At 30.8% G+C, this 12,347-nt stretch overlaps 2 protein-coding genes across 2 annotated transcripts; one reads left to right on the plus strand and one right to left on the minus strand.

Annotated features, from left to right (window-relative positions):
• Positions 437–3,158, minus strand: LOC104767999 (zinc finger MYM-type protein 1-like). The gene is made up of 4 exons (XM_010491951.1): positions 3,134–3,158; positions 2,867–3,044; positions 2,559–2,720; positions 437–2,333 (listed from the first exon to the last, which is right to left on the minus strand). Exons 1-4 carry the CDS (start codon positions 3,156–3,158, stop codon positions 437–439), a joined length of 2,262 nt encoding a protein of 753 aa, XP_010490253.1.
• On the plus strand, positions 3,840–11,635 carry LOC104768000 (NAC transcription factor 29-like). Its single transcript, XM_019240946.1, has 4 exons — positions 3,840–3,914; positions 10,600–10,804; positions 10,902–11,170; positions 11,264–11,635. Exons 1-4 carry the CDS (start codon positions 3,840–3,842, stop codon positions 11,633–11,635), a joined length of 921 nt encoding a protein of 306 aa, XP_019096491.1.

The raw sequence follows: 12,347 nt of genomic DNA on the forward strand, positions 1-12,347 counted from the left end.
ATTTGTATATGTTTCAAGTCTAACACGATCAAAAATAGAGGAGTAAATAATGTTACCATATTAAGACCAGTGCCGGCTTGAGCATTATAGAGACCCCGGGGCAAAAAATAGAACAGAACATCTATTACACATAAAAAAAAGTTGTTCACAAAAGGATAACAAAAAATAAAAGAACGTTTACAAAAAGAAAGCAACAACAATGTTATTTTGCAATTTTTCCTCCAATAGATGTAAATAAACAGTCATACAAAAAAGATAAATTTCCAGTGTGCTCTCCTTTCCTTGCTTTTCTTGTAACTTTGTGCTCTCCTCTGCTTCTAGCTGGCCTTGTAAGCTTGTTTTATCCTTTCCATCTCCATATATATAAACTTTCACATCCTTTCACACTTGAAAAAAAAAACAGAAGCCAATACTCATTCTTGAAAGATATAAAGGATCACAAAATCCTATTTTTACGAGTTTTAGTCGATGCAAAATCATGAATAATAGTTTCAGTATCAATGCTCTCCAATATGTTCTTTTCGATGCACAAAATAGCTAAACCATTCAACCTTTCTTGAGACATTGAAGATCTTAGATAATTTTTCAATAATTTTAGTTTTGAAAAGCTTCTCTCCGCTGAAGCGACTGTCACCGGTATAGTTAACATGATTCTATATGCAATTGAAACATTTGGATAACAACCAATATCTTCAACAAACTCAAGAACTTCAGTAGGTTCCATTGACACATCAGGTAAAGTCGTTTGAAGCACTCTCAATTCTGAAAAAAGATCATCTGAATCAACATCCGACGAGTTACCATGAGAAAAAGTTTTGCATAAGTTACAGCAATGCTCTTGTAAATCACTATCATGTAATGTCTTTAACTTTTTCGAATCAAATAAGAAACCAAAAACACTTTCAAAAGTTTTCATTTGATCAAATCTGGTCTTCACCGAAGTGATTGCCATGTCCACCACAACCAAAAAGTAATTGACTCTAAATGCATCTTCACTAGATTGTATTTCCTCATCCAAACCAATTTCATCAAACTGTTTTTTTCTGAAAACACGACGCTTCTGTGGAAATATAGGATCTACATCCATATCACGAGCAATAGTTTGAGCTATACTCAAACTAGAACTAAACCCTTCATGTCTATACTTCTCAAAAAACAAACACACACCTTGCAATTGTTTTAAAGCATTATCAATGCAAAATGATTTAGACTGTAAATTCTTACTCACTGAGTTAATGGCAAACAAAATATCATACCAAATAACAATGCCAAGGATAAATTCAAAATTATCAAATGCCATGATCAAACTTTCAGCATCACTCTTTGTCATAGCATCATCACAAGATTCATATAATTCCAATAAAGCTGATATTATAATTACAGTAAAGCAAGGAACATGATCAAGCAAAATTTTCCATCTCTTAGAAGAACTAGAAAATAATGCATATATGCGTTGCACAATTCCAAAGAAAGAAATAGCTTTTACACATGAATGAGCCATATCACTAACCATAAGATTCAGACTATGACAAGCACATGGCATATACAAAGCTTTTGGATTTACATCAAGTAATCGCTTTTGAACACCTTGATGTTTTCCTTTCATGTTAGAACCATTATCATAACCTTGACCTCTAATATTCTCAAACTCAAGAGTAAGAGACTTTAAAGCATCTAGTAACTTATCAAAGAGACCTAAACCAGTGGTGTCATCCACCTTTAGAAACTCTAAGAAGTACTCTTCTACACTTGCTTTTCTGTTTGATATTTTCACACATCGAATTATCAAAGTCATTTGCTCTTGATGGCTCACATCCGGTGTGCAATCAAGAATGACAGAAAAGTACCTAGACTCTTTAATGGTTTTAACGATGGAAAGCTGAACATTATGAGCCAAAAGAGAGATAAACTCATTTTGAATATTATGACCAAGATAATGACAATGAATTTCATGACTATGAATGCGTCTAATATGATCTTGGATTATCAAATCAAATTCTGCAATCATTTCAATAGCACCTAAGAAATTACCATTGTTATCTTGGTAAAGTTTTTCATTTTTTCCACGAAAAGCTAGATTTCTTTTAGCAAGAAATTTTACAACAGCAATTATTCTAGCTAAGACAAACCTCCAACGTTCTTTCTCTTTAGCAATTTCTTTCTGTAGTGGTTTATCAATTGTGAGATTCTTCTCAAATCTAACTTTCAGCTCTTTCCAAGTTTTCATGTTATTCATATGCTCTACACTTTTCTCATGATCTTTAAGTCTCTCACTAAGATGCTTCCAGTCATTATAACCATCATTAGCTAAAGCAAGCATATTTGAACAATTTCTAGATTTAAACAATTTGCAACAAAAGCAATAAACCTTGTTCACATGTTTGGAGTAAACCAACCAATTTCTGTCACTAGTTTCCCCATTACGCAGCTTCCTAGAATAATAATTATATGAGAAACGCCTCTTGTTTGCATCTAAAGGAAACACAAGATTCAATTCTCTTTGAGGTCCTTTTTCAACTAACACATCTCTCATTTTATTATCAAGGTTTTCCCAATACCTTGGATCAAAAATATCAACACGAGAATTTGGGTTTTCACAAACATTTAAACTTTCAACATTAGATGCATTAACCCCATTATCATGCTCACTCAAGTGACTACTATCATCGGGATTATTTATACCACCAGCACCAGATTCTGAATTTTCATTAGCACTTGCTCTTGTCACAAATTTATCTAAAGAGCCTCTTAGTGATTGAACAAACGATTCATCTTGTTTTTTTTTTTCTTTTCTGACATCCCAGTTTCTGTCCTGGCATGATGCAATCTTAACTAGATGCAAAGAAAAAAGANTGCTAAGACAAACCTCCAACGTTCTTTCTCTTTAGCAATTTCATTCTGTAGTGGTTTATCAATTGTGAGATTCTTCTCAAATCTAACTTTCAGCTCTTTCCATGTTTTCATGTTATTCATATGCTCTACACTTTTCTCATGATCTTTAAGTCTCTCACTAAGATGCTTCCAGTCATTATAACCATCATTAGCTAAAGCAAGAATATTTGAACAATTTCTAGATTTAAACAATTTGCAACAAAAGAAATAAACCTTGTTCACATGTTTGGAGTAAACCAACCAATTTCTGTCACTAGTTTCCCCATTACGCAGCTTCCTAGAATAATAATTATATGAGAAACGCCTCTTGTTTGCATCTAAAGGAAACACAAGACTCAATTCTCTTTGAGGTCCTTTTTCAACTAACACATCTCTCATTTTATTATCAAGGTTTTCCCAATACCTTGGATCAAAAATATCAACACGAGAATTTGGGGTTTCACAAACATTTAAACTTTCAACATTAGATGCATTATCATGCTCACTCAAGTGACTACTATCATCGGGATTATTTATACCACCACCACCAGATTCTGAATTTTCATTAGCACCACCAGATTCTGAATTTTCATTAGCACTTGCTCTTGTCACAAATTTATCTAAAGAACCTCTTAGTGATTGAACAAACAATTCATCTTGTTTTCTTTTTTTTCTTTTCTGACATCCCGGTTTCTGTCCTGGCATGATGCAATCTTAACTAGATGCAAAGAAAAAAGAAGAATAGCACCTGGATTTTGGGGCTGGGCTATTGGGGAATGAATCTGATTATATGAATGCTAGAAGAACAAATGAACAAATATAAACCTGAAAAAAACAGTTGTTAGTGATTAGCGAGTTCCAATTTTAGAAATTAGAATACAAAATACTAGTTTAGAAAAAAGCAGAGCAAGAATCAAATAGAACATTACTCAAAAACTTGTTGTCTGCTGCTTAACGGCTAGTCGGCTATGGAGATCGCTTGTTGGAAAAAAGAGACTTGTGTGTTGTGGTCATGTGAATGGGGTGGGAAGATGAAAAGCTCCGTACGTAAACATAAAAGACAAAGATCACCGATTCCTTATTTCCACCAATCACCGTAAATCCTATAAATAACAAAACCAATTTGGCCCAATAATTTAATTTTGATTTTGGCCCATTAACTCATCAAACTTGGATTCCCCCTAATTTGGTGGACCCGGGAGCAGTCGCACCGGTTGTCCTCCCATTTAAGCCGGCACTGATTAAGACATTAAAAGAAATACAGAGTGAGAGAACTATCTTTATCTCTGTTTTTTTTTTGTGTGTTATTTGAAATTTTATTGCAACAGTAGAAAAATAATTACAATATTTTGAGTTTTAGAAGATCAAACAATCTATCTTAACATTTTTAGAGTACATTTTTGTGTTATCCTCTCTTATCTTGGTATCCAAACAAGTCTTAACTAAATTCTCTACAATCCTTACAATCAAACACTATCATTTCCTTATTTGATAATATTAATTTCCTAAAATATATCTATCTAATTTAAATCAATATGTTAGATTAAAATATAATTCTCCTTTCATTTTTATTTAATCTTATATTTAATTATTTTAATTACTATTTAATACATAAAGTTAATAAAATTTTAGATTTTTTTTTAGCATATAATGTGATTTAAATTTTTATAAACGGATATATATATTAAAAATTGTCTTAGGATATTTGTAATCAAACAAGTATATCCACATATAGAGCTCGGAATACATTTTTGGAGTACAATATGGTGCCATCACTTTTTGCCAACTTCGGGTCGGGTTTTTAACTAAAATTATAACCGATTCAATTATCCGAATCCTCCTTAAGATTACCGAATATTTTGGGTCGGTTTTTAATCCATAGCGTACTTATTTACATCCAATTAATGCCAATTAATTCCCATTGTATCTTAGGAAAGATCTAATTTGCATGCCGAATTTTTAGGGCCGAGTTTGACAAAAAGAATTGATAACCCAGATTAAGTAATCACATTCTCTTAATCACATCCTTATAATATAGCAACTAATTCAAGATGAATACATCTTAGGAAATATCTAATTTGCGTTTAATAAACGATTACATATTTGGTAAGATCTTATCAGCTTTAAATGTACACTATTAATCCAATAATATCAGTTGAGAATCATAATAAGAATATGCCAGATCATTAATTCCTAAATCATAACTAACAAATCGTAAGATGTATACTCTCAATTTACGAATCAAGAGTTTCTACAAAACTCTACCTACAACTGTTAACAGTATATATATATATATATGCAATTCACCATCGACTACAAGCACCTCTAAACTATTACAATATCGTATCAACAAAATAATAGACCCGTGGTGTACCACGGGATAAAACCTAGTGGCAATTAAAAGGCATAAAGCTAGATTCAGAGTTTAAGAACTTAAAACCGAAATGAAAAAGTGTAATTAAGAAGGCTGAGATCAGTTAGTCTAATCTTTCTTCATTCCATTCCATCTGTGATGAAGCCTTGAAGAAAATCACTATCGTCGGGTTCTTCATCTCCATTGAGTGAATCTGGCTTCATTAATTCAGCCAAGAAATCTTTAAAATCTTATGGGAGCTCATCAAATTCATCAAAGTTATCATCGACCAATTCACCTCCCAAACAGGGAATCTGGTTCGCGAATGTTACAATAATGGTCACTATGATAAATAGAAATTCATGGGAGTTTGCCTATTATGGTTTTTATGGAAATCAAGAAATAATTTTATTTTCAACTCTATAAAGAAAGATCCTTGCCCTTTGGTTTCACGGGCACAAGCCGATGTCCAGGAATGGATCACCCAAATAAGTCAGAATGATACCCAACCAAATATATCTTCCAATCAAGAAAGAACTCAAGAATGGAAACGACCAGAATTTCCTTATGTTAAATGCAACTATGATGCGGCTTTCGATCATATCACTCGTAAGATAACAGGTGGTTGGATTATTCGACACACAATGTGTGTTTCTTTAGGATGGGGTTCCAGCATTCTGCCCAATGCTAACTCATCCTTAAAAGCTGAGAGTATGGCCTTACTTGCTGCGCTTTAACAGCATGGATAAGAGGATTAACTTCTGTTTATTTTCAACGAGATTGTGAACAACTCACAAAGATCTTAAAGGGACTAACACATGCCATATCGGTTGATGGTTTATAATCACTATATCACCTTTTGGGCCAGCCGATTTCAGAGAGTTGAATTTGGTTTTACTAGAAGAAATTGTAATAAGGTTGCTCATTTGTTAGCTAAACACGAATGCTTAACATCTGCCTTTTATTCCTTTTGTTTTTCACCGCAAAATTGGCTTACTGTAAAATTGTATCAAGACTATATGTTTTGATCAATATGATTATCTTTTTAGACGAAAAAAAGACAAAAAAAAATATGGTGAAGTAAGCTTTGAAAGGTTTTTTTTAATAACATACTAGATTCGGACCCGCACGTACGTGCGGGGTTGATTTCAAAAATTAAGGTTATTATTAAGTTTGCAATATATTATGTATATGCGGGATAATGTTTATAAACATATTTTTAATGAATATTAGTAACATTTATAATCTAAACTCATATCAGTATAGTATTTGATATGTTTTTGGTTTTTGGACGAAAAGAATGATTATATATGTTTTGTCTTTAGACGAAAAGTATAAACAACTACAATTAAAAAAATAAGATGAAAATAGAATGTTTATATCTGAACAGAAAAACCGTCACGTCCCATATACGCCATGTTTAATAACACACAAATTAAATTAAATTAAACAAAAATGTGAATTTACAATTTAAAAATGGTTTTAAAAAACACATTAATAAAATTTTGATTTTTTATACCACACATATATACACATATATACCTACGCTACATGTGTGGATGGTTACACAAATCTACTATACAATTAAATTGATTAGAATCAATCACTTGAGAAGTATGTTCTTCATAATTAGTCCTTTGACAATACTCCTTCAAGTTTCACCTTACATGTTTTCTCTTTCACACCATATTTAGTAACAACATTTGTTTTTTTTACCGCGTGCAAACATATATATACATATAAATATTAAAATCATGTGTGACAAAAAAAATAATAAAATCATTTATATATTGGTATTTCCACGTATTTTTTTGGTAGGAGCTATCTCCACGTATCTATAATGGTATCTTCATGTATAATTAATAATATATAAAATAAAAATAAACATCTATCAAACTGGGGTTTTATGGTAATAAATTTAAATGATTGTATATGTTTAGATACAGATTTAGAACCCATTCTCTTAGCCACATTAATCACGATCCGAATAGGAATCTCTCTGGTTAACCAATTGATCTTTTTTTTTATATATTTTTTTCCCTAAAACTAAATCCAATGAAATGTAATAATCTCAAAATCTATGCCTAGATAGTGAAAAATACCTCTCTTTTAATATTTGTGTTTAAGCCTAGAATAATATTTATTTAAAGAAATCTAGCTTGTCACTAATTCAGTCTGAATCTCTTACCTAATTTTTTTATCTGTTGAACAAAAATGTATAATCTTAAATGGGTATTAAAACCAAAGTTATAAGTTACATGGGATAGGAAGGGTTCTCTGTCCCAAAATAGCCATACCACAATTTTCTTACTATTTTTTCATAGAGTGATCTTCTTACTTATAAACCTGCACTTATGTATTACAAACATAATAATAATTTTAGCTTTAAAATCAATTCCGCACGTATTTAATTTAGTTTGGAATAAATAAATAAAAAAACACAAAGTTTCATTCATAGAATAATTGTTTTATACTGCTAACATGGTTTTTGGCACCTTAAATGTCGTCTTGTACACTTGGAGGCAAAGTAATAAGAACCAAAATCCATGTCAATCGAATAGGTTGTACACATGCAGATCTTATACTTCCCCTCCTAAAAGAAACATTTAAACATGCTATTAGTTTGCATGATCCTTCTATAAAATATAAGTAATAGAAATATATTTGACGTAATATCCATACATTGGTCATTACTTTAGTTGCTTCCAAAACTTCTGAAATGGTTCTGCGAGGAAAAAGGCTAACATACTTTCTTGAATTATCAAGGATGTGATAGTCCATCCTTCGGTAACCTAAAACATAAGTAGTAAACATAGTTTAGTCATAACTAAATATAATACTTGCCAACAAAACATAATTTTTAAAAATCAAGTAACTTACAGAGACACATCGGGTAAATTCAATCATCTCTATGGCTTCCCCTTTTCTGATTTTCTATGTGTGCATTATTTTCACTTGAACCTCCAACATGTTTTAAAAGGTTTGGTCATAGCAAGACTTGTGAGTAGCATTTGCAACTATTGTGATTTCAAAAGTGTATGCTTTTGTGAATGGTTTTAATAGTGGGGTGCTATGTTAAACTTTTAGGATGTTTCTATATTTATAGCCTTATGTAACTACTCGATGAAAGGAATATGCCGGATCCGGTGCAATATTCCTAAACAATAGTAACGTATTACATTCGAATTGCCAAAAAAAAACTTGGATTTAGATATATTTTGTTAAGATTGCGAAATTATTATTATGATAAATTTTGGAATTATCATTAATTACTTTGTTTTTTTAAAAACTGCAGGTGAAAGATATGCTCGAAGTATTTTGTTTTAACGCTTACTCATAATTGTTATGGTAGGTGCTAATGTTCAGGGGTATAGATTTTATTATGATTCATTAGATTATTCATTAATAGAGGATATTCTAAGATTAAATTTTCCTAATTGTAACAATATAATAAGGGAAACATTAAAGTTTGACGTGCTAATTAGATGGGTAGATTTGTTTAGATATTGGCATATACAAACGAATATCATGTAACCATATTGTTTGCTTCCGAATTTGATGTGTTAATAACGTATTAAATGTTTGTTTGCTCCATACACTTAAATATGAATCTGTTTGGCTCCGATTTTTTTGCTAAAATATCACATATAATATTTGTTTGGCTACAAAATTCCTTATTAATTGTGTCTGTTTGGCTTCAAGAATTATAGATATCCTTATTCCGATTTAAATGGCATTTGAAGTAATAATCTCTTAATCTATGTCTACTTATTAAAAATGCTTCCCTTTTAATAGTATAGACTAAATTAAGACCCGTGCTAGAGCACGGGTTGAAATTAATTTTATTTATATTGTAATTTTTATATAAAATATAATTTATGTGATTGTATTTAAAAGTTTTTTTAGATAAAACATTATGCAATAAAATCATATGCTAAATAAGATGGGTTGAAAAAAGACATATATTTTGTAAGTTTTATATTGTTAATCATTCTACATCAGTACGCGTGCTATAGCACTGATTAAATTTTATTTTATACAAAAGTTTGTATATTTTATATTTTAATTTTAATATGTTGTATTAGTTTATGTATGTGAAGTTATTTCAACAATGTATATTCTACATCATGACTTGAATGTCATTATAAGACATAATTTTGTAAATTTGGTTTTTAAAAAGCGAGTTATTATATTATGAGTAATTTAATATATTGTTATACTTTTTGTTTTAATATACTTGGTTTCTTGAAATTCTTTCATATTATAGTGACATATTATTGACATTGCTATAACAAATCAATTTCGAGTGTTTATAGTTTCTAACTTTTATATCAAGTTTCAATATTTTAAAAATATTTTAAATTAAATCATTTAAAGTTTATTATTTTACATAAATTATAAAATTCAACAAAAAAATATGAAACTGAATTTAAATATTCAAATTTTGACTCTTACTCAGTAATTTTTTTTAATTCAATAGATATTATTTTTAAAGAATAATATAACTAAACCTTGAATATTTTATAGATTGAACTGTTTTTAAAAATTCAACTTATAGTATATCCAGAAATAAAACTATTTTTAATTATAATAAATAATATGATAATTTATTTGTTTCACAAAATATACTCATATATAAAAATGAGAGGTGAAGTATAATGATAAATAACAAATTAATATGTTAAGTTAGATATCAATTTTTTTTAATATAGATGAATAATTTAATAAAGAAAATAAATATGGTAAGGTAGATGATATCGAATGATTTTTTAGAATATTCTCTTTAAGATTTTCGGAAATAAATTAAAGTTACAACTACTATTTAACTTGTAACCAATTAATCTATAACCTATTTGTAACCAACTTATTAAAATTATATAGTCTACAAAACAATGTTGTGTACTTCCGTTTTATTATAAAGGAGATAATACAATGAAAAATTTCTCTGTCCCTCAATTTTAAAATATATCTAGATGAATATCTTAATTTTAATAAATTAAAAATAAGTCTACCACCGTAGTCTTAACTTATATAATAGACATAATGTAATCTTAAATCTCTAAGGATCACAATTTTTTTTTGTTTGGTTTTTCGTTGTGAAATAACACGAAACCTTTCTCATTCCACAGATCTTAAGATTTAAGATTGAAATATATCTAGATGTATATCTTAATTATAATTAATTGAAAATATATCCGCCGTCACGACACCCTATATAAAAAGAGACATATATAATGTAAAGCTTATAGCTTTAAGGTACCACTATTTGTTTTTCGTTAACGCTCTAGACTTTCTTGATGTCGATGCCTTCAAGGAACAAGCGCAAAGAGAGATCATCGCTGGAACCGGAACCGCAAACGCAACCACCATCATAGATTGCCTCTTCTTCTTCTTCTTCTTCGGCTGCTCATAACTTACCTTACGTTTTACCTCCAGGCTTCAAGTTTACACCAAGCGATGAGGAACTCTTTATTAACTACTTGAAACCTTTCTCACCAGACAGGAAATATTATTACCCACCGTTTAATATTCCTATCCATCACGTCAATATTTACAAGTCCAACCCATATCAACTTTCAGGTTTGTCTACTTTGATATATCTTTCTTTTAGTTTTTAGGTTTTATATATTCATTCATATATGTAATTATATATTTCTATCTTGTTTTCTTTAACTAGTTGAATTCGAGAAGGGTAACGATGAAGAGTGGTTCTTTGTAACGGAGAGAAACAAGATAGGTAAAAATGGGAAAAAGCAGAACCGTGGTGATGACAGTGGAGGATACTGGAATGCAACCGTAGGTGCCAAGCAGATTTACGCTGGACAAGACGACGTCGGCTACGTGACCGCACTTGAATACTGCGTTGGGAGACCACCAAACGGCGTAAAGACGGATTGGTTAATGCATGAATACTGGTTTGAGTCGTCTTCTGATGATAACGACAAGGTATGTATGTGTTTCTTGGGTCCCAAGTTATTGAGATTTTTTCACTTTTGGATTTTATTTTTGATTTTTGTTTCGATTGTTGTGTGTGTGCAGGTGGATTATGCTTTGTGCAAGATTTATCTGACTCCGTCGGCAGTAAAAAGGATGAAAGCAGAGAAAAAAGAGAAGCTGAAGAAAGGAAAAGGCGTATCAAAAGAGGAGGTTAAGCAGCTGGATTTGCAGCATCAACAGGACCAGTCGCAGCTCCAGCAGCCTCATGATTCTTTACTCCCAGCACAGCAACATGAGCCGCAGCCACAGCCACCTGTGATCCCAGACGATGATAACTTTGATGACTTTGATGAGCTCCCAGAAGATTTTAAAGATTTCTTGGCTCAATTAATGAAGCCAGATTCACTCGATGGAGATGAGCAACCCGACGATAGTGATTTTCTTCAAGGCTTCATCACAGATGGAATGGAATGATGAAAGATTACACTAACTGAGATTTGCATACTTTTTTAGTGGTGTTTATTTATGAGAGAGAGAATATTTTCCTTTTGTCTTAATTGCTAATTGCTCTGTTCTTGATTGAAAATGTTCTAATCGTCTTACTATAACGTACACAGTTTATTCCACATTTTCTTGTTGTCTTACACTTCAAAGTTCAAACATACACTAATATATTATAGATACATATAAAGATATATTGTGGTGAAATTGTAATCTTCGAAGCTAATAAAAAGGCTAGGAAGGTGAGTGTTCGATTAAGTACTCCCTTTTGTGTTTCATGAGGGGGTGAATAGGATCAGAGTTAAGTTTAGACTTGTATTGTTGATGACGAAGTCCTAGCTAGTTTGATAAATAAATATATATATATATATATATCTGTCATTGGTAGAATGATTGAGAACAAAAAGATTGACCAGATATCTTAGAGTGTAACAACAAAAATAAATGTTTCTCCTCATTGTAAAACGAAAATATGGAAATACGAATTACTTTTTTATATAGAGATTGTGAACCAATCAAATTAGTAGAACATAAATACGAAATCCTTGGTCAAAACTCCAAACATATTAAGTTTCCTAACTTGATTGGTTAACACGTAAAAGTCTTTGAGTTTGAGTCATCCTTATATGTATCTCCATAAATAGTTAAATACCAAACTAATCACAAAGCAAACTCACAAATCGCT

This window comes from Camelina sativa, chromosome 19, assembly GCF_000633955.1.
Source record: "Camelina sativa cultivar DH55 chromosome 19, Cs, whole genome shotgun sequence".
Classification (NCBI taxonomy): Eukaryota; Viridiplantae; Streptophyta; class Magnoliopsida; order Brassicales; family Brassicaceae; genus Camelina; species Camelina sativa.

Bases quoted from the DNA above. Each gene is read 5' to 3' on its own strand.
- LOC104768000 (XM_019240946.1), top strand. From the start codon at position 3,840: ATGGAGATCGCTTGTTGGAAAAAAGAGACTTGTGTGTTGTGGTCATGT. The intron at 3,915-10,599 runs GTACGTAAACAT...CCACCATCATAG, and splicing joins GTGGGAAGATGAAAAGCTCC to ATTGCCTCTTCTTCTTCTTC. The intron at 10,805-10,901 runs GTTTGTCTACTT...TTCTTTAACTAG, and splicing joins CAACCCATATCAACTTTCAG to TTGAATTCGAGAAGGGTAAC.
- LOC104767999 (XM_010491951.1), bottom strand. From the start codon at position 3,158: ATGGGGAAACTAGTGACAGAAATTG. The intron at 3,045-3,133 runs GTTGGTTTACTC...TTCTTGCTTTAG, and splicing joins GAAACTAGTGACAGAAATTG to CTAATGATGGTTATAATGAC. The intron at 2,334-2,558 runs GTATTGGGAAAA...GTTTAAATCTAG, and splicing joins GTTGATATTTTTGATCCAAG to AAATTGTTCAAATATGCTTG.